The 19,813-nt window shown below is 64.3% G+C and overlaps 12 protein-coding genes across 12 annotated transcripts; 4 read left to right on the top strand and 8 right to left on the bottom strand.

Moving 5' to 3' along the window:
• Positions 1-79: 79 nt before the first annotated feature.
• Positions 80-1,353, bottom strand: MICPUN_90086 (ras-related gtp-binding protein). Its single transcript, XM_002499443.1, has 4 exons — positions 1,317-1,353; positions 1,105-1,126; positions 842-940; positions 80-653 (listed from the first exon to the last, which is right to left on the bottom strand). The coding sequence occupies exons 1-4, from the start codon at positions 1,328-1,330 to the stop codon at positions 174-176; spliced, it is 615 nt and encodes a 204-aa protein (XP_002499489.1). The 5' UTR covers positions 1,331-1,353; the 3' UTR covers positions 80-173.
• A 171-nt stretch (positions 1,354-1,524) lies between these two features.
• MICPUN_97051 (glycosyltransferase family 4 protein) lies at positions 1,525-4,368 on the bottom strand (the record flags this gene model as incomplete). The annotated part of the gene is made up of 3 exons (XM_002499442.1): positions 1,525-1,855; positions 1,877-2,926; positions 4,355-4,368. 3 exons carry the CDS (start codon positions 4,366-4,368, stop codon positions 1,525-1,527), a joined length of 1,395 nt encoding a protein of 464 aa, XP_002499488.1.
• A 37-nt stretch (positions 4,369-4,405) lies between these two features.
• On the top strand, positions 4,406-5,248 carry MICPUN_99056 (predicted protein; the record flags this gene model as incomplete). Its single annotated transcript, XM_002499923.1, has 1 exon — positions 4,406-5,248. The coding sequence occupies one exon, from the start codon at positions 4,406-4,408 to the stop codon at positions 5,246-5,248; it is 843 nt and encodes a 280-aa protein (XP_002499969.1).
• Positions 5,249-5,252: 4 nt separating this feature from the next.
• On the bottom strand, positions 5,253-6,273 carry MICPUN_107791 (predicted protein). Its single transcript, XM_002499441.1, has one exon. It carries the CDS (start codon positions 6,243-6,245, stop codon positions 5,442-5,444), a length of 804 nt encoding a protein of 267 aa, XP_002499487.1. The 5' UTR covers positions 6,246-6,273; the 3' UTR covers positions 5,253-5,441.
• Positions 6,274-6,476: 203 nt separating this feature from the next.
• Positions 6,477-7,221, top strand: MICPUN_54169 (hypothetical protein). The gene has a single exon (XM_002499922.1). The coding sequence runs from the start codon at positions 6,613-6,615 to the stop codon at positions 7,180-7,182; it is 570 nt and encodes a 189-aa protein (XP_002499968.1). The 5' UTR covers positions 6,477-6,612; the 3' UTR covers positions 7,183-7,221.
• A 132-nt stretch (positions 7,222-7,353) lies between these two features.
• On the bottom strand, positions 7,354-9,201 carry MICPUN_99058 (carbohydrate-binding module family 1 protein; the record flags this gene model as incomplete). Its single annotated transcript, XM_002499440.1, has 1 exon — positions 7,354-9,201. The coding sequence occupies one exon, from the start codon at positions 9,199-9,201 to the stop codon at positions 7,354-7,356; it is 1,848 nt and encodes a 615-aa protein (XP_002499486.1).
• Positions 9,202-9,269: 68 nt separating this feature from the next.
• Positions 9,270-10,629, bottom strand: MICPUN_107792 (predicted protein). Its single transcript, XM_002499439.1, has one exon. The coding sequence runs from the start codon at positions 10,092-10,094 to the stop codon at positions 9,315-9,317; it is 780 nt and encodes a 259-aa protein (XP_002499485.1). The 5' UTR covers positions 10,095-10,629; the 3' UTR covers positions 9,270-9,314.
• On the top strand, positions 10,563-13,753 carry MICPUN_99060 (predicted protein; the record flags this gene model as incomplete). Its single annotated transcript, XM_002499921.1, has 2 exons — positions 10,563-10,871; positions 10,961-13,753. 2 exons carry the CDS (start codon positions 10,563-10,565, stop codon positions 13,751-13,753), a joined length of 3,102 nt encoding a protein of 1,033 aa, XP_002499967.1.
• Positions 13,754-14,083: 330 nt separating this feature from the next.
• Positions 14,084-15,265, bottom strand: MICPUN_99061 (predicted protein; the record flags this gene model as incomplete). The annotated part of the gene is made up of 1 exon (XM_002499438.1): positions 14,084-15,265. One exon carries the CDS (start codon positions 15,263-15,265, stop codon positions 14,084-14,086), a length of 1,182 nt encoding a protein of 393 aa, XP_002499484.1.
• A 591-nt stretch (positions 15,266-15,856) lies between these two features.
• Positions 15,857-16,681, bottom strand: MICPUN_54172 (predicted protein; the record flags this gene model as incomplete). The annotated part of the gene is made up of 1 exon (XM_002499437.1): positions 15,857-16,681. The coding sequence occupies one exon, from the start codon at positions 16,679-16,681 to the stop codon at positions 15,857-15,859; it is 825 nt and encodes a 274-aa protein (XP_002499483.1).
• Positions 16,682-17,131: 450 nt separating this feature from the next.
• On the top strand, positions 17,132-17,974 carry MICPUN_56342 (predicted protein; the record flags this gene model as incomplete). Its single annotated transcript, XM_002499920.1, has 2 exons — positions 17,132-17,143; positions 17,264-17,974. 2 exons carry the CDS (start codon positions 17,132-17,134, stop codon positions 17,972-17,974), a joined length of 723 nt encoding a protein of 240 aa, XP_002499966.1.
• An 87-nt stretch (positions 17,975-18,061) lies between these two features.
• MICPUN_56343 (predicted protein) lies at positions 18,062-19,681 on the bottom strand (the record flags this gene model as incomplete). The annotated part of the gene is made up of 1 exon (XM_002499436.1): positions 18,062-19,681. The coding sequence occupies one exon, from the start codon at positions 19,679-19,681 to the stop codon at positions 18,062-18,064; it is 1,620 nt and encodes a 539-aa protein (XP_002499482.1).
• Between the last annotated feature and the right edge of the window lie 132 nt (positions 19,682-19,813).

The raw sequence follows: 19,813 nt of genomic DNA, 5'->3' as shown, positions 1-19,813 counted from the left end.
CGCACGCACGCACGCACTGCACGGCACGGCACGCGCGAGATACGTTTCCGTCCCGTGGACGGCGCTTCGTGATGATGAGACGCGTATCAACAATCGATGACATTAAACCGCGGGCGGGTCTCCAACCCCGCGCTGCTGGAAAAAAAAACATTCAGCCCCCTCGCCCGCCCCTTTTAGCAGCACTGGCTGTTGGCCTTCCCGACAGGCCTGCCCTCGCCCGGCCTGACCGTGGCACCCTTGGGACCCTGGTTGAGCGCCGGCTGCGACGCCATGCGCGTCTTGATCTCGGCCGCCATGGTCATGAACGCCTGCTCGACGTTGGTGGCGTTCTTCGCCGAGGTCTCCAGGAAGGGGATGCCAATCTCGTCTGCAAACGCCTTCGCCGTCTCGTAGTCCACCGCCCGCTTCGCCGTGAGGTCGCTCTTGTTACCCACCAGCAGCTTGTTCACGTTCTCGTTGGCGTACCTGTCGATCTCGTTGAGCCACTGCTTGACGTTGTTGAAGGACTCCGCGTCCGTCACGTCGTACACCACGATGATGCCGTGCGCGCCGCGGTAGTAGGAGGAGGTGATGGTCCTGAAGCGCTCCTGGCCCGCGGTGTCCCAGATCTGAAGCTTCACCGTCTTGCCCTCCAGCTCGACCGTGCGAATTTTCTGTGAGAGGAGAGGGTGAGAGGAAAGAGGGAATGAGACGGTCAGTTTGGTCAGTCGGCGAGGGATCCGAATTGTGTTTGTTCCAATTCGGCTTTTCAGAGGCAGAGGGCACCCGCGGCTGGATCTCGGGATAATCGGACGCGGGGGGTCGCGGCGAAATGCGCGCGAATCGGGAGGTGGGCACTCACGAAGTCGACGCCGATGGTGGAGATGTAGCTCTCGGTGTATGTATCGTCGGCGAAACGGAGCAGAAGGCACGATTTGCCGACGCCGGAGTCACCGATCAGCTGCGACGAGACGCGGGGTGGAGAGGGGAATACTTTGGTGAGACGTTCGACGAGGGTGGGATTTCCGCCGAGATCTGGGCGGGGCGACGGGGCCATCGGGGCACGCGGGGCGACGGGGCGACGTCTACTCGTCGTTTGATGGCGAATCAGACACGGGTGCGCACCAGGAGCTTGAAGAGGTAGTCACTGCGGGAAGGCAGGGAGAGGAGGGGAGCGCGGGACGTCAGCGTCGAGAAATTTGCCAGGGGGGCAACGCCTCCGCGTGACGTTGGGGGACCGAAAGGAACCGGTTCGACGGGGAGCCGCGAGCGCGCCGAACGGTCGTCGCGACGCGCCCTCGCGGCCGTTGCGGGCACGAAAGGGACGTGGCACTCACTATTCGGGGTTCATCTTGCGTGGGCGCTGCGTGGGCGCAACCTCGAATGGCGAAGGGACGGGCCACCATTACTGGTATCGTTTTCGGCCACGAAGTCGCAGTCTCACAAAAATGCAACCGACCGATTTTTTCGGTTTCACCAGCTCTACCAGCGCCTACCGGCAAAGTGTTCAGGTCTGAAAACGCCCCTCCCCTCGCGCCCCTCGCCTCACTCCTCCTCCACCAGAACGAAGTCCGCGTCGTCCGGCACAAAGTCCGGCGCGGGTTCCACCGTCCTCGCCGGCCGCCACCACTCGCACCACCTCCAGAACACGTAATCAACAGCCGCGACGCACGCAAAGAGCGGCCCCGCAAACGCGCCGCACCGGCTCAGCCGAACCAACCTGCCCACCAACGTATCCTCCGTCGCGTGCGCGCGCTCGTACACGCGCTCCACGCGCTCGGCGACGTCGTCCCAGCTGTACATCTCGGCCACGCGCTCGTGTATGGCGACCGGGTCGACCGCGGCCCTTCGCGAACCCTCGGTCGAACCCTCGGAGCTGTTTGGAAAACCGCCGGACGAATCGCCGCCGCCAGCTGTGTCGAGCGCTTCAATCGCGTCGTTGAGCGCGTCGACGAGCGCGGCGGGGTTGGGTTTCGCGAGGTACAGGAGGTCCGGCGGTAGCACCTCCGGCACCCCGCCCACGCCCGTCGCCACCACGAGGCACCCGCAGCACGCCGCCTCGAGAATAGCGATGCAGAACGATTCCGTCAGGGAACAGTTCAGGAAGACGTGCGCCCTTTGAAGCACGTCGGAGACCCTCGCGTGAGGTACGTTGCCCAGCAGCGTGACCCGCTCCGTGAGGCCGTTCGACTTGGTCATCTCCTCCAGGTGCGGTCGCATCGATCCGTCCCCGGCGATGAGAAAGTCAACCCGGGGGAAACGTTCACACGCCAACGGAATGACGCCGGCGAGCAGGTGAACCCCTTTCCTATACGCCAGCCTCGCGGTGACGGCCACGGTGATTCGCCCAAACTCAGCCTTACTCCCGTCCATGCGTAGACCCCGCTTTGTCGGATCCGGGACGAATCGAACGGCGTCCACCGCGTTCGGTATGACGGACACCCTCTGCGGCGGCACGCCCGACCTCAGCACCGTGTTCTCCTTCGCCGTGTGACTCACGCAAACCACGTGGTTACAGTCGGCGAGGGTCAACACCAGCAGCTTGTTCATGTGTATGTGGCTGGCGTCCGAGAAGCCGAATAGGGAGTGGTCCGTGAACACGCACTTGTATCCCATGGTTCGAGCGTGGAAGCACGCCTGGTGGCCCATCACCGCAAACGCCTGATGCGAGTGAACAACGGTGACCCTCTCGCGGAGCAGGATCAGCCGCAGTAAGTCGCTGTGCCCGAATATGTCCGGCAACGTCGCACCGTTGTACACGGGAACCCTGGGCACGTAGTAAACCTTGAGTCCGTTGGTCATGTGCCGCACGCCGCACCTATCTCCGTACGCGTGGGTCAGCACCGTCACCTTGTGACCCCTCGCGATGAGCCTCTGCGCTAGCGAGTACATGTGGAGCTCCACGCCCCCCAGGTTCGGCAGGAAAAAGTCCGAGACGAGGAGGACGCTGTGCGCCGGAGACGTCGCGTCGTCCGCGCGCCACCTCGGGCCCGGCACCCCCCACGTGGACCCGCGGTCCCACCACCCGCGGCCCGTCGCCGGCCCCGCGGGTACCCCCGTCGCGGGATCCGCCTCCCACTCCCAACCCCGGGATCCGCCCCCCGCGGGGTTCGAACCCGCGTTCGTCTTACCCCTCGCCCGCGTCTTACCGGTCCCCCTCTCATCCGTCTCAACCCTCGTCCCAATCCCACCCGTCCTCTCATCAGACGTCTCGCCGAACAGCGCGACGTGGGTCTCCGCGTACACCCGCGCGATGATCGGCAGGGGCGGTTTAAGGAACGGGAACGCCAGCGCGACCCCGTCCCTGCGCCGGGCGGGATTCGATCCCCCGACGTCCCCTTCACCGGACGGACGACGATCGGTACCGCCCCTCGCGTCCCCGACTCCGTTCCTGGTCACGAAGCACAGGTAGAAGAAGACGTCGGACGTGGTCACCGCCTCGTTGACGAGGACTGAGACGATCGTCTCGGCGTCGATGAATCGGACCGATCGGGGCGACCGCGACAGCATCGTTCGAACGGAGAGCTGCACGCCGACGTCACGCATGACCAACACGGACTCGGATACCACCGCGGACGCGGCGGACGCGAGCGCGAGCGCGAGCGACGCCGCCGCGCCGAGGATGAGCCACGCGACGAAAGGGAGGGAACCGCCCGATCCCCGGAGAGTTAACAAGAGCGCCCGTCCGAGCGCGGCGGGTTCGGGAATCCCTTCGCCGAGAGATATCGCGCCGACGAGACACACGCTGACTAAGAGACACAGGGGTGCCATCGACGAGGTCAGCGCGTCGCGCGTGGACCTGCACACGCGGTACTCGACGGTGTCCGCGTCGATCTCGAACGTCCGCAGCCTCATCCCTCGACTCGGGGCGCCGTCCTCACGGGCCGCGGATTCGATCCGTGCGGCTTCGTGTGCGTCCGCCGTCGACGGAGCGTCCTCGACGATCCGTCTCGAGCCTCTGCGCCTCGCCGACATCGCGAACCCGGCGCGCCCTGGGCCAGCGACCCGGCTCGCGCGCCTGTGCCCTGACTTCATCGACGCAACGGTGCCGAAAAGTCAGCCACGCCAGACTGACTGCGGGAAGAAGCCTTCGTCGGAAGCCTTCGTTGGCCGCACTTTGACGCGCACCCCACGCGCCATGTCGAAGAAGTCGGAGCCCGATGCGGAGTTCATCGCCGAGGCCCAGGAGGCATACATCGACGAGGACTGGCTCAAAGCGCTCGATCTGTACGACGTCATGGTCGAGGGCTACCCCAGGTACGTGCCCGGTTGGGTCCATCGCAGCGCTTGCAACCTGAAGCTGGGCAGACACAACGATGCGCTGGGCGACGCGGCCAAGGCGGTCAAGCTGGACGATACCAACCCCAAGGCTCACCTGCGTAAAGGCATGGCGTTCTTCGAGCTCGGCGAGGCGGAGGCTGCGAGGATGTGCTTCGAGAGGGGCGCACAGCTGGACGGCTCGGGGGCCAAGGTGTACGGGGAGTGGATCAAGAAATGCGACGACCTGATCTTGGTCGCGATCGAGTCGGCTGTTCCGAAGGAGGACCGAGCCGCCGACGCCCCAAACCCCAAAAACCCCCGGGTCGATATCCCCCACGCGTCCGCCGCCCCGCACGCGCCCGCCGACCCGCCCGCGCCCCGGTACAAGCACCAGTGGTACCAGTCCCTCTCGCACGTCACCTTGGAGGTGTTGGCAAAAAACGTGAAGCCCGACGACGCGTCGTTCCAGATTGACGCCGACCGCGTGCGCGTCAGCGTCGCGAACGAGGACGATCCGACGGACCCGTACGTGCTCGACCTGAAACTCTTCGGCGAGGTGCTCCCCGCGCAGTGCAAGACGTCCGTCGGGGTGGCCAAACTGGAGGTGAGGCTTAAAAAGGCTGAGGACGCGCAGTGGGGCGACATCGTCGAGGGTAGCGGCGGCGCATCCGGCGCCGCGACCGCCGCTAAGACCGTCGCGGCGGCGCCGCCCGCCCGCCCGGCGTACCCGAGCAGCAAGGCGGCGCAGAAGAAAACCGTCACGGACTGGGACAAGCTGGAGAGGGAGCTCGAGAAGGAGGAGGAGGATGAGCTGTCGGGGGACGCGGCGCTGAACGCGATGTTTCAAAAGATTTATAAAAACGCAAACGAGGAGACGAGGCGGGCGATGAACAAGTCGTTCCAGGAGAGCGCCGGGACGGTGCTGAGCACCAACTGGGACGACATCGGGAAGAAGAAGACGGAGGTGCAACCGCCGGAAGGGATGGAGGCCAAGAAGTACGAGATTTAGGCGTCGAGGATAGCCCGATGTGGTAATACAAACGAGTTCCCACATGTGGTCAACTTTTATTTTCTCGGAAGCGCTGACTGTCATGTACCATGTGTTGTGAGTGATGTCGCTCGCCATCGTCGAAAGGGCAGCGAGAGATGGATGCCGCTCCGATCATTCCGCGAAGTTCGTCGCCCTGGCAACCGCGCGAAGCTCACGCCACCTTCCAGGACATGGAAGGGTCAAAGTTGATGGCATCTGCGAGCTCCTTCTTGCTGGTGTTGGCGGGTTGCACGCCCGTGAGCACGCGCTGTACCAGTGTCTCCATCTTCTCGCGGTACATCGTGCGGCATTTCTTGAACTCGAGGTACCACACGAAAAATGGAACCCCCTCCTGTGCCATGAATTTCTGGAACTCGGCCTGGGATCCCTGGTGGTGCACGAACGAGCCCATCTCGATCTTTGGCATCTTCTTCATGATTTTCTCAACTTTTTCGCCAACCGGTTTAGGCTCGAAGTAGGCGCGCATGAGGGGCACGCAGATGTTCTCCTCCTCCGTCAGGTGATTTTTCATGTCGGGCGCGTACTTATCGAACGCTTTGAGGACCGGCTGGAGTGTAGAACCGGCGCCCGATGAAATCTTGGCCACCTCATCGTCGACTCCGTTCATGAGCTTCAAGATCTGCTCGTGGTCCTTCTCGAGCTTGGCCGGGAGTTCGACGCGCTCTTTGAGCATCGGGTTAAAAAGGTTCTCCTCGTGCCAGTGGTGGGAGTGCACAAGTGCGAAGTGCCCCTTCCAGTACGTCTTCAAAGCGTCGATCTGCCAGTCCTGCATCACGGTCTCTTGCGAAACACGAACCAACATGGCGCGGAATTTGCCCATCTCGGCTCGGATGGTGTTGTGGATCCTGAACCAACCGTCGCTGATGGCGGGGTACTTCCACAGCGCCTCCTTGTCGGGGAGGAAGCCGTTGATGGCATAGGATCCGATGGGATTAGGGGGGACACCGACGGCCATGTTGGCGGTTTTGGGGCGGACGGAGAAGATGACGTTATGCACGTAACACTCACGAAGCCAAAAAGATAACGCTATGCACCCCCGGCGCCCAAGATGCGTTTCGAAAAATTGCGACGTCTGAAGTTCTTGCCAGTTGGCGCAACGAGATTCACAAGATTTTTAGTCTAATAAGAGGTACCCAAAAAACATCGTTTCCGCCCCCGCATGCATCTACTTCGCCCCGCGCAGGGTCGTGCGGCCAAACGCAATATCGCGACCTACGGAACGGCGCATCTGTGTGCTTTACGGGGGCCGGCCTCATCGTCGCCGTCGCCCTTCACTTCTTCCTCCCCCGGAACATAACGACCCAAGCTAAGTGTTGACGAGGATGCTGAGCACTCGGCCCCCGTCGTCGCAGGTCATGGCGCCGCAGTCGACCGACACTGATTTCCGCAAGAACGACAGAAGACAAGATTATGGTCTAAAAGTATGGCACAAGATGAAATACACGGACGTTAAGCAGGCCAAAGCGCGCGCCGCGGACAACACCACCGCTTCTCTGATCCCCACTGAACATGCCCAGGGGTGTAAGATGTGTTTTTGTGTCGGGTTTCCTTGCCCGTACTGTGTTTATTTATGCGAGGGGGAAAAAGACAACCTTGTTTTGTGCCATTGCCTCTTCGGCGTGCCGTTACCACCTTGTGTGGTTCCTTGTTTTACTTTGACCTGGGCGGGCTTGGATTCGTGGCACACATTTGGTGAGGGGGGTGATGAGGTCAACATGATGTATGTATTGGTGGACAAAAAAGCAGGAGTCATTAATTCCTACCCGCAAGACCAAAAATGTGACCGCCGGTGGTGTGGTGATGAGGAGAAAGCGTGCTGCACCCTCGTACCTTTCACTAGTCTCACCACGAAGGTAGATGGCATTGGTTCTTTTCCAGCGCCTCAATCCTAGCTTCAAGCGCTTGTAATTCATCATTCCTTGACCCCTTAATCCCTCGTTCCCCTGATTTTATGACCTACGAAGTTCGTACCTTGTACGAAGGCTCGAGTCAAAGTTTGGTGCCTCTTCGCGGCGCGCGTCCCCCGCCCGGGCGATGATCGCGTCTCCCGTCCCGCTTTCCAATCACCTGACGACGCCCTCACCCGACGCCATCGGCCGGCACTGCGAGAAGTACTCGTCCACCTCCACGCACTCGTCCGCCCCCGAGGCGCAACACGTTCCCCCCGAGTAGTCGCCGCCGCCGCATTGGCCGTACGTCCCCACGCACCGCTCGCACTGAGAGAACCAATCGTTCTTTTTAACGCACCGTAGGGGCCCGCAGCAGGAACCGCCGAACCCGTTCATCGCCGACGCGAACCCGCCGCACTGCCCGAACTCGCGCACGCATCGCTCGCCCCGCGCCTCGGCGACGAGCTTACCGTCCTCGGCGCGTCGCGCGTATTCCTCGCGACCGGTGCGCTTGTTCCGAGCCACGATCCTCTTGGCCACGCACTGGTGGAACCCCTCGGTGCGGACCACGCACTCGAGGCCCTGCGCGCAACACTGCGAACCGTCGTGATCGTACCCGCCGCACTGCTGCAGCGATCTGGCGCAACCCGTCGGGTCGCACTGGGCATAGTACTCGTTCAAAGGGACGCACGGCGCGGCGCCCTCGCAGCAGGTGGGCCCGAGGTAGCCGGCGGTGCCGCCGCACTGGCCCCACGCCGCCGCGCATTCCGTCTCCGCGTCGTTCGTCTCCCGGTACTCGTCGATCACCTCGGACGGGATCGTCGTCGTGCGAACTTCCATCTGGTTCCCGCCGTCTCCGTTACTCACCGTCGGATCCGGGACGCATTGGTAAAAAGCCGTCCCCGGGCTGGCGTCGGGATCCGGGGCTTCGACGCACGCGAGACCGCGGCGGCAGCACCTCGCGCCGTCGAAAGGAACGTGAATGACGGTGTCTCCGCCGCCGCCGCCGTTCGTGGTGGGCTCGGGTAAGTCCACGGCGACGGTACCCCCGCACTGGTCCCACCGCTTACCGCAGTTGAGGGAGACGCTGGGGTCGGAGGATTCGAGCTCCCACGGCTGCGGGCACGTCCCGCCCACCCGGGTTCCGCCGGTCACGAACACCCCGCAGGCGTCCTTCTGACAGAATCCGAACCAGTCCCTGCTCTGACCGGCCTGATTGTCCAGGTGCCACCTCCAGTCCACGGCGAGCTCGTTCGGGGCGGCGCCGCACAGCTTCGGGTTGTCCTCGAGGTTGAGCGATAAAATTCGCGGGAACGCGTTTGAAGCGCCGAATTCCGGCGGTATGGTCCCGCTGAGATCGTTTTCGTCGAGCCACAGGACCCGCAGGTTGGGTAACGTCGCCAGCACGGGGGGTATCGAGCCGGTGAGCCTGTTGTCCTCGAGCTTGATCTGCTCGATGTTGGGGACGAGGGGCCAGACGTCGTCAGGGACGGAGCCCGAGAGCTCGTTGTGCGACAGGTCGAGCTCGAGGAGCCGAGGGAAGCACTCGCCGATCCACCTCGGGACGGGACCCTTGAGCCTGCCGCCGTCGATGTCCAGCTCGCGCAGGTGCGTGAACGGGCACAGCACGTCGCGCATGGAGTCGAGGGTTCCCTCGATGGCGAGGTCGGAGAGGTGAACGTTGGTCACCAGGCCGTATCTCCCGGAGCCTCGCGACTCGGTGACGCCCGCGGCTCGCACCGCGGCGCGATACTCCCTGTCGGGGACGACCCTGCACGCGACGTAGTGCCATGCGCCCCAGTTGTCGTTCGCGCCCGCGCTCGCACCGCAGGGATCGCACGTACCCACCTCGGGACACCTCCACGTGTCCAAAAGGTACGACAGACCCCGCGCCTCGAGCTCAACCTTGAGCGCGAGTAGCTTGTCAACCTCGGAAGGGAGCGTTCTGGCGTGCCCCGTCAGCGACAGCGCCACCCACAGGACGGCGCAAAGGACGGGTGCGACAGAGGAGCGGGGCGCCATGGCGTGTGCGGCGAGCGAAGAGAGAGGGAGAGGTGAGGTCGCGAAAGCGTTGGCGTTTCCGAGGTTTTACGAGGTTTTTTGTCGATAGGCTACAAGGTTTGTCCGCTAAAGAATCAGAAGCAGATGGTGTCGAGCATCGCCCCCAGGGTCTGCACGATGTTGTCGCTCATCAACTTCCGAACGTTCTCCGTCAGGTGCTTCTTGGCGTCCTGCCTGCCCACGTTCTTCACCATGAGCTCCTTTGCCGTCAGCTTATCCTCCTCCACAACCGCCTTCTCGTACTTATCCGCGAGGCCCTTCAGCTCGAGCACAACCTTCTCGTTCGATTCGCCGTGCTTGTCGAAGTCCTTCAGGCGCAGGCCCTCGGACCACTTGTTCTTGTTCAGGTTCAACAGCATCTTCTCCTCCAGCTGGTTCTTGCGATAGGAGATGTTGATGCTGTAGTAGTGGCGGTTCAAGCCGTGGATCAGCGCCTGGATGGAGGGCTTGTTGAGGTGGCCGAGGTTGGACGTCGTCTGCCTCGGCTCCTGACCCAGCATGATCGTCTGCGGATTGATCAAACGGAACGCGTCGATCACAACCTTGCCCTTCACCGACTGCACCGGATCGATGACGATGGACACGAGCCTCGGGTTGAGCGCCTCAAACGCCTGCTGCGTGTTGATGTCCACGCCGGAGAGCCAGCACCCAAAGCCGGGGTGCGAGTGGTACCAACCCACAACCATCTCCTCCCGCCCGGTCTGCTTGAGCATCTCGAGCATCTTGGTCTGGAACACGGGGTCCACGGCCTCGACCGACACACCCGTGCCGGACTGGGGCATCGCGAACACGTCCACAACCTTGACGGTGTAGTCATCCACAAACTGTCCAAGCATCAGTCCCATCACCTCCATGGGAACGCCGGCGCGACCTGAGCGTTGGGAATCGGACATGAGACCGTGGTCAGAGATGGTTGGGACGAAAACAAGGAGCGCGGAGCCGGGGTGGCGAGATCGTGACCCACGAGGGGCCAGATCATCTGGCCCGTTCAAAAAAGGTCGCGTTTTGGGGTCGGGTCGAGATCTGCGGCCGGATCTGCGCTCGCGGGGGGGCGAGAACCGGCGAGCGGCGAGATCCGATCCCGTTCCCGCGTATCCGTGTCTAGAACACGCGGGACACGCATCGTGATTGTCGATCGGGCGCCGAACAACCCGCCTTCGACGCTCCACCGGGCTAGGGTAGACCCCGGTTTTCTTTATCGTCGCGCGGGCGTGTTCCTACCGTGCTTCAGCATCTTGAGCAGCGCGAGCGACGAGATCTGGACGTTCTCCGCGGTGTCCACCTGCGGGGAATCGCCCGTCGCCGCCTGGGGCGCTCCACCCATGCCCATCATACCGCCCATGCGAGGTAAACCCTGCATCTTGACCTCGCTCCTCCCCGGAGACGCGGCCCTCACTGTGCGTCGATCCGTGACAGCAGAGGAACGTTGGGTCCCGTCCGTGGCCGGCGATCAAATTCTCCCGAGTCAGCTGGGCTTTCCCCTTTTCCCGGCAGTATCGGAACACGCGCGCGTGACCAATCTCACAACCCGCCCCCGAGTACCGGCCGACGCACGGGACATCATGGGTCCCATTGGCGGACCCGCGGGCCGAGGTCTGACAGTGCCTCCCTTGGGTGAGGGGATGCGCAAGGTGTGTCGAGCTCCGCTTCACCCAATGCGATTCCCCGTTTCGGCACCCCAATGAGGTTGACCACGACAACCTTCCCCCCCGACCCTCAGGGCCTCCCCGACGACAGAAAACACAAGCACAGGCCGCCGATGTGGGACAGCAACCTGCACGGTGAGCCTGGCGGTAGGTTCAAGCCCAAGGCTGCGTCGAGGTCCGCAGCAGGGGCCGTGCATGAGCCCGTCGACCCCGATGCCGCTTGGGCGTGCGAGGACGCCCTGAAAAAGATGCGGAACGCTGTCGCGAAGCGACGCGAGCAGCACCGAAGGGAGATTGACGTCGTCGCCGCAGCGTTCGTCGCCCACGCGGGGGGTCCCGCGCATCCCGGTAAGTGCGATCGCGCGCAGTTCCGCGCCGCGTGGGCATCGCTCGGGGTCAAGGACCTCAGCGACGAGGAGGTAGCCGCGGTCTTCTCCAGGATGGGCGTCGACTCGAACGGGCTCATGCCGTGCGACGTGTTCACCAGGGCGCTCGCCATGGGCGCGGGTCGCGCGGCGGGCATGGAGGCAATTAAGAAGGGTCCGTTCATCGACGCTAAAGACGCGGATTTCCTCGGGAAGGTGACGTACCCGCAGTGCAGACGCGGCGTCAACACCCCCACGGAGTGGCTCGCGTCGGCCAAGGAGATCACGCGGCGGTCGGCTTCCGAGCCGGCGGCTTCGCTCGCGCTGGATTTCGTCAACGGCCTCCCGGGCGCGTCCACGGGCAACGCCTTGAAGGTCACGCCGTGCGGTAAGATCGTCTACTACGTCGCCGCGCTCGGCGTGGTGTACGACAGGACGACGCATCGGCAGAGGTTCTTCGCGGGTCACGACGACGACGTCCGATCCATCGCGCAGCACCCCGACGGGTACACCTTCGCGACTGGTCAGGACGGCGCCAAGCCCAGCGCGCTGGTGTGGAGTTGCAGGAGGGAGGCGCGTGATCCGGTGGACATGCCGTGCGCGCAGCTGGCGAGGGTGGCGGACGCGGAGGGGTACATGCGATCGTTCGTGGCGTTAGCCTTTGACGCCACCGGGGACGTCCTCGTCGCGATGGGCAGCGATAACCGACACACGGCGACGCTGTGGGCGTGGAGGAACAAACGCGACCAGGCGCCGCTGGCGAGCGTGCCGACGATCCAAGGCGTGGTTCCCGCGGTTTGGGGCGTCGCCGTTAACCCCCGCGCGCACGTGAGCGCCAAGCACAGGCCGAGGGACGGGTCGCCGGATCCGTCCAAGACGGGTGAGTTTATAACCTTCGGCGATAAGCACGTCAAGGTGTGGAGGAAGGACAAGACGAGCGGGATATGGGGCGGTAAGCTCGCGTCGTTCAGCGATACCAAGGCGTTCGGCGTCAACTCCGCGGTGTACCTTCCCGTCAAGGGTGAGGACAAGGCGCCGCGCGTCCTCGCGGGAACGTCGGATGGAAGACTGGCGATTTTCGACCTTCGAGCCAACAAACTCGTCAAGCTGATCCGCGCGCACGAGGACCTCGGCCGGGCGCCCTCGATGCGCAAGCCCGGCTTGGCGAACACCAAGGGCATTCGCGCGTTACTGCTTCTCGAGGAAGACAACATGCTCGTCACCGGGGGCGCGGACGGGCGCGTCATCACGTGGGCGCTGACCGATGACGGCGATGACGTCGTCGGTAAGGTTGATGAAATAGTGCTCCAGTCGCCGATGGGACCCGGTGCGCCGCCGCCGATGATTCGATCCCTCGCCGTCGCCGTGGAGCCCGAGCCCGACGTCGAGGAGCCCGCGAGTGAGATGAGCACAGGAACCAAGAGCGGGACGGACGTCACCGCCAAGGTTGGCGCGGCGGAGGAGGGCAACGGGAAGAAGGCGCGAACCGGACCCGTGAAATTTTACGTGGGCACCGACCAATGCGACCTTTGGGAAGTTACCGCGACGAGCGTTCGCATCCTCATCGCCGGGAGCGGATCCGCGCTGAACGACGTGGCGTGGAACCCCACGGTGCCCCACGTGTGCGCCACGATCGGCGAGGACGGCTTGGTCAAGCTGTGGAACGCGGAAAAACGCGCGCAGTTTGCGGTGCGCAACCTCGGCGCCGGGGTCTCCTCGACGAAATCGTCGGGCGGCGGTAAATCCCTGCACTTCTCACCCGACGGTAAGCTCCTCGCCGCGGGGCTCGGCGACGGGCGCGTGGTCGTCATGGACGCGAGGTCCCTGGCGCGCCTCGCCGAGGCTCAGGCTGGCGGCGGGGGTTTGCTTAACCCGGCGGCTGGCGTGGACCACAAGCCGGGCAGCCGAGTCGCCGCGGTGAAGTTCTCCCCGGACTCGACCCTGCTCGCGTGCGCGGGTGCCGACCGTAGCGTGCACATCTTCGCCAACGTCGACGGCCGGTTCGCCCCCACGGCGACGTGCGCCGGTCACTCCACCACCGTCGTCGCGCTTGACTGGACCGAGGACAGCCGGATCCTTCGAAGCGTCTGCGCCAACCACGAGATGCTGCACTGGTCCGCGCCGTCGGGGAAGCCGTTCAAAGGGGACGTCCGGGACTTTAACTGGCACACGCACAACAGCCCGGTGGGGTTCCCGGTCATGGGCGTGTGGGAGGAAGGTAAAGCCGGGCCCAGGCACATAAACTCGGTGGATAGGTCCAGCGACCGCGGGCACATGGTCGCGGGTGACGACGCCGGGATCGTTCGGCTCCTTCATTACCCGTGCGTGGCCAGGGGCGCCGGTTCCGCCAGGTTCAGGGGGCACAGCAGCCACGTCAGCGCGGTCAGGTTCTCGGCGGACGACGCGTGGGTGGCGTCGACGGGGAGCGTGGATAACTCGCTGTTGGTGTGGCGCGTGAGGGGAATGAAGGGGACGCGTGATGTGAACGGACCCATAGCGTAAACCGGGAGTGTAAAAATCGTGTTGAAATCAAGTCCCCTCATCAATATGCAGCTGCACCATGTGCACACCTCGCATGCGGATCAACCCACATGAAACTTGGCATCCGTTCCGTCGTCGATGGAACCAGATAACATATCGCCCAGAGTGATACACAGTGATATGTCGACATGCTCAAAGATTCATGTGACCTTGACATGGGTGCAGCTGCATATTCGGCTGCCGCGTGTTCAGATCTGTTCGTTGGAAATGCTCGAAACGCATTTTCGAGCGTTTCCAACGAACAAAGTAAAACCAAAGAACATGCGGCAGGACGGCACGCTTCTTCATTCCTCACATCTCGTCGTGAAACCTCCTCCCGTCGTCCATGCGCGTCGGCTCCGCCTCCCGCTCGGCGTCCGCGGCATATTTTGAACTTATCTCCGCAGCCTGAAACCGCCAGCCGACGTTGCCGTGCGTCGCGGGAACCGTGATCGACCCGAGGATATCCGTCGGCGTGATCATGCGCACGGGCCTACCCTCGAGGTCGGTCACGAACACGTGGTGCACGCCGCGCTCGCACATCTTCGCAATCACCTCCCCGAGGTCGGCGTCGGGTCTGACGGTGATGAGAGACGGGTTGGAACCGGGCATCCTCCGCCGACGCGTGAATTCCGACACGGACGCGTTGAGGCTGGAGAAATCGCCCGCTTTCACCCCGCGGAGATCGCCGACGCTGAGGCAGTCCACGAGCGGCCCCCTCGGCTCGCTCACGACGCCCACCGCGGACAAACCCCACGCGTTCATCAACGAGAAAGCCTCCAGGGCGCGAGCCGTGGGCAGCACGCACGTGACCTCGTCGCCGGGAGCGACCGCGGCTCCCGCGCCGGGATCGGACCCGTCGTCCCAAGCGCCGCCCAGGCCGATATCGTGCAGGGATCTGCTGCTCACGTCGCCGAGCTCGTCCCGGCGCGCGTTGAGGAGGCGGATGACGTCCGATTGCGACAAAATAGCGTCGATGCACATGGCGTCGTCTTGAACCTCGGGATCGTAGTCCAGTCGGTAAATCGCGACCCTGTGGCACGCGATCGCTCGGCGGGGCACGGTCGCGACGGTCTCGGCGCTCACCTCGGTCGCGTCCCATGCCTGCTGGGTGGAACCCGGCGTGAGGATGAACCTGAGGAAGCCGCCTCGGACGAGCTCCAGGAGGGGCAGGTCGCGCTTGCCGGCGTAGACCATGCGCCCGTCCTCGTTGCCGCACAGCTGTGCGCGCGCGTCCCTGATGGACGTCGAGAAGAACGTGTCGCCTGCGGCTGTGAGGTGGTCCTCTGTCACGGACTCGATCCACTGGCGGCGACCCTCGTCTTTGAGTATTCTCTCCACGACGGCGGGCTTGAGGGCCGCCCTCGGAAGTGGTGAGGACCCTTCTTTCGCCGCGAATCGGGGCGTATCGGGGCCCAACGGTGCCACGACGGGAGGCGGTTTGACGTTCTCGAGGTGGTACATGAACGCGGCGAGGAAGTCGGCGACGTCCATGAAGCCGAGGAACTGCGATACGGGGTAAGGGGAGGGTCGCGCCCTCTGCTCAGACTGAGGGAAATATCCGGCGAACAGGGCGGGAGCGGGGGCGCACCAGCAACCTATCAAGATCAACGACCGGCGCGGAGAGGATGCTGGGCTCTGCCGCGAGGAGGCTCAAAGCCTCGCCGCACGTCGCATCGACGCTCAGCGTCCGGACCTTTCCTCGTGTTCCTCGTGTTGCCTCGACCAACTGGCCCACGGTTACTCGACTGAGGAGCGCACGTGTGGCGGCGAACGCATCGGCGACGCCGCGACGCGTCGCGGCGGTCTGAACTTTACCGTTCTTCTCGTCGACATACTGACGGTGCGCCTCGGGCGTCGGGGTGACCTCCATGGCGTGCTTTCGGCAGACTAGTGACAGAGAGCAAGGACCGAAGCCTTATCGCTTCGGCGAAAGTATCGGACTGTATCGGATCTCCCGAAACTGCGAAAGGCGTTGAAGTCGTCAGTCCAATCCAAACGTGAAGAGATCATCAGACGTGTATCATCAGACTACAGCACACAACCGAGACTCTATTCTTCACAGTCAACACTGATGATGAGAGCTCAGAACCCGCCAACCTGCGCGCACAGGCCCGACGCCAGCTTGGTCTCCTCCTTCACCCTGTCGAGCTCTTGCTGCAGGATCGCGTTGAGCTTCCTCGCCAACTCGAGTTCCTCCTGGATGATTGCCGACGTCTGCTCCTGCTTCACCAGCTCCTGGGTCTTCTCTCGCACCTCAATCTCTTTCAGGTCGAGCTCCAGCCGCAGCTGATTGAGCTCCTCGAGCCTCGCCGCCTTGCTCTGCTTCTTGCCGTCCTTCTCCTTGCCCGCCTCCTTGGAACCGTCCTTGCCGGACCCTTCCTTCGCGGCGTCCTTCTCCATCTTCTTGAGCTCCGACGGTAAGGGCGCCGAGGATGCCAGCGGGTACGTGCCCGACGGGACCGACGGCGGCTCCTTCGAGGTCGCCGCCGCGCCGGGCTCGGGCGCGACGACCGTCTCCGCCGCGAGCGCATCCGCCGGCGCCGGCGACGGAGCGGCTTGCTGCTCGAGGGGCGATGAGGCCACTGGCGCGTCCTCGGCCAGCGCGAGCGCGGGGTTGAGGGAGAGAGCGGCGGCGGCGATGGCCGCCGCGAGCCCCCCTTTCATCGCCCGCATCGTCCCGACGTTCCCGCTCCTCTCCGCGGCGACGGGGGCGGCGCGCGGGAACCTGGCCGCGTCGGCGCGCCAAGCCACGTCGGCATGTTTCTCAGCCCCGACCGCGAGGAAGCCGGGAGGCGATGCGAACGCCGCGGCCCTCCCGCCGGACCTCGTTCCGGACACTCTCCTCGTCGTGATGTTCGCCGGATGGGCCGCGATCGCGCCCGACGCGATCGCTCCGTGGCACCCCATCGCAGTCTCACCGGATCAGCCTCTCCTCCTAATAACAACAACCCTGAACCCTCGATTTCTTGTCTCTGCAGCGAACGGAAGCGCGTCGTCGCTCGAGGCTCCTCGCCTCTGGCTCGATGATGCGCTCGCGAGGGTCACGCGTCGGATTCGCACGTCGAGAGCTCTGAGAGCACAGCGCGCGCGAGCGTGTGATGCGTTCGGTGCCACCCAGCGCCCAGTCCCGGCGCGGTCACCTGTGCGTCACGAGACACGGATAGGCTGGTGACCTGGCGGATCTCGTTCGGCGATTCGGCGACTGGACGGCTCAAGGGTGCCCTGCCACCGCACAGGCGCTGTTTTGCTCGAACGGACAGCTGCGGCGTCACAAGTTAGCGCGCACTGAGGTTCGAGAGCGTCACCGGCGGCACTTCTGGAATCTAAACGGACGTTCACGTGAACGACTGAGGCGACATGCACAGAGACGTGAGTCACGCACCGCCCGGAAGACACGCCCCTCCGCCCCTCGATCGAAGATCGAGGAAAAAACCCTCACAACCTTTTTGAACGAGCTGACCCCTCCTTCCCCCCGCCTCTTCTTCGCAGATTCCCCTGTTCTCCGACTCCCGGGGGAAGCGCGGCAGCGGCGTGAGCGGCACGACATATGCCCTCATCGGCATCTGCGTCCTCCTCTTCGTCGGTTACATCAACCTCCACTTCGGCAAGTCGGCGGCCGTCCGGGAGGTGGAGCGCCACCGCAAGGACATCGTCGCGCACACAGCCAAGGTACAGCACCTGGAGGCGCAGCACACGCTGAAGGACCGCAGCCGCGAGGAGATGCAGGCGTCTATCGACTCGCTGAACAAGAGGTTGGAGACCGCCGAGGCCGCCCTGCAGCGCGAGGCGGTCAAGGCGAAGGAGTTCGAGGAGAAGGTGGCCGTCATGGAGGGCACCATCGAGCTGCACAAGCAGGAGGTGGAGAAGTGCGGCAAGGAGAAGAAAGCCGCTGAAGACGAATCCAGGCACTCCAAGATCGAGGCCGAGTACGCCAACGACGCGCTGAAGAGGTGCAAGACTGACCTGGCCACGTCGGTCGACGGAGTCTCGTCAGCCGGGTTGAACGCGGGCCGAGATCCGAGGACGGCTGCACCCGAGCACAAAAAGGTGGAGGTCGAGGACGAGCCCGAGGATGTGATCGAGGATGCCCCGCTGCCGAGGGAGACGCGACGCGGCGGGGACGGGGACGGGGACGCGGGTGTCATCTTCGCGGACGACGAGACGGCAAAGGCGTTTGGGTTCAGGAGCGGCAGGGATTGACATTGACGACCCGACGGATCGACTCGGGGACTCAGTAGGTTCGGCGTTGAAAAGTTATGACACGTCACGCAGCGTCTAACGCGGAGATCACTTGGGCTTGAGCGTGACCATGAGCCCGAAATGATCGGAGGGTAACACGGGCTTCGTCTCCCGCCTTCCCCTGTATTCGTTCACGTACGTCACGACGCTCCCGTCCTTTCGCTTGATTGGCTCCGTGCCGACCATCTTGATCCCGGTCACCTCAAAATCGCTCAGGCGGTACAGCACCCGGTCCAGCCTCTTCTGCAGCCACCCGCCCATCATCGGGTTCTTTCGCAGGTCGTACGTGAACCCCTCGGTCCCGTCGCCGTGGGTGAGCCACGCGTCCCGCCACCCCTCGGGCAGCGGCACGTCCCCGTCTGTGGTCTCGTCCCAGTTGGTGTCCCCCATGAAGATCCCGTTTCGCGTCGCCGTCCCGGGGTACTCGTTCGCCCTTCGCTCCGTCACCGCGTCGATCACCCTGAGCGCGTCCTTCATCTGCCGCACGCGCTCGTCGCTGGAAGTCCGCTCCTTGCTGATGAAACTCTCGAGGTGCGAGGTGAAAACGGTGAGCTCCTTGCCGTCGCCGCAGTTCATCCCGCAGAAACCAACCGCGTACCGGCCCATATCCGACGTCATAAAATCCCTCCTCGACACCCTCGTGGAGCCGTCCGGCTTGTTCATCGATCGCTTGAACATGATGATCGTGTAGTACTGCTGCTGCGGGGGAGGCGAGCCCTTGTAGTCCTCGAACCAAGGCTGCGCGTGGAGCAGCATGAGGATGTTGTGGGTCACCTCCTGGAGGCAGATCACGTGCGGGTCTTCGCGCATGACGATGTCGGTCAGCCCGTCGATCCTGTCCACCAGCGCCACGTGCTCCGCGAACCACACGTTGTACGTCAGCAGCCTGACCTGCGAGAGGGGCTCCTTGATGGGCTCGTTCCCGGCGAGGAGCGCGTCAAGGATCCCGAGCCCGCCGACCGTGCCGGTACTCAGACCCGCGACTCGCTTAGCCGCGCCCGTCAGGTTACCGCCCGGGCCCTTATCCTGCGCGGGGACGTATCGGTCCTTCGCGGTGGACCGAGGTTTCGCCGCGTAGGGACCTTGGGGCGCGGGCGCGCCGCCGCGCACGCGCTCGCGCTCCATGCGTTCCCTCGCGAGCTCAGCCATGAGCGAAGGCGCCCCGCCCCCCGCGCCCGCTCCCCCGCCCGAGGGCATCGTCGTCGCGCGTGACCTCGCGTTCGGGTCGTCGTCGTCGGCGGCGGCGGCGTCGATGATCGTCACCGCGTCGTTCCCTTCGCTGCGTCTGCGTTTCTCCCGCGGCGGCGAGTCGTCGGTGAGGTCGATTGGACCGTCGGCGATCTCGGGGGTCGCCTTGGCCCTCCCCCTCGCCGCCGCCGCCTCCGCCGCCGCGACGTATTTCTCCGGCATCCGCGTCGGCGCGGGAAACGCCCTCGCGCCGCCGCCGGCTCCCATCAGGAGCTGCTCCACGACGAGTTCGGTGACGTCCCCGCGGCCGGGGAACAGGAGGATCTGCTCCTTCGCCGCCTGCGTGGCGAGCTCGGCGTCGAATCCCATCTCCACGGCGGCGGTCACCGCGGGCGCGATCCTGTCGTCCTTACCCGCCATGACCTTCTCCTCGTCGATGGGGTAGTCATCCATCTCGTTGCCCGCGGCTCCGAGCGTCATGGCGGTGCGTATCGGGAGCTCGTGCGCGCGAGGACGATCGGGAAACGCGGGTGCCCAGGTGGGGGTTGGCACACCGGAAGTTTGGGCGGGTCGGAAGCGAAGGCCGCTGACGGGGCGTTTGGCACGCGATGC

Source organism: Micromonas commoda, chromosome 2 (assembly GCF_000090985.2).
Source record: "Micromonas commoda chromosome 2, complete sequence".
Taxonomy (NCBI): domain Eukaryota; kingdom Viridiplantae; phylum Chlorophyta; class Mamiellophyceae; order Mamiellales; family Mamiellaceae; genus Micromonas; species Micromonas commoda.
Note: the sequence above shows the minus strand (reverse complement) of the source record. Positions and strands in the feature narration are given on the sequence as shown.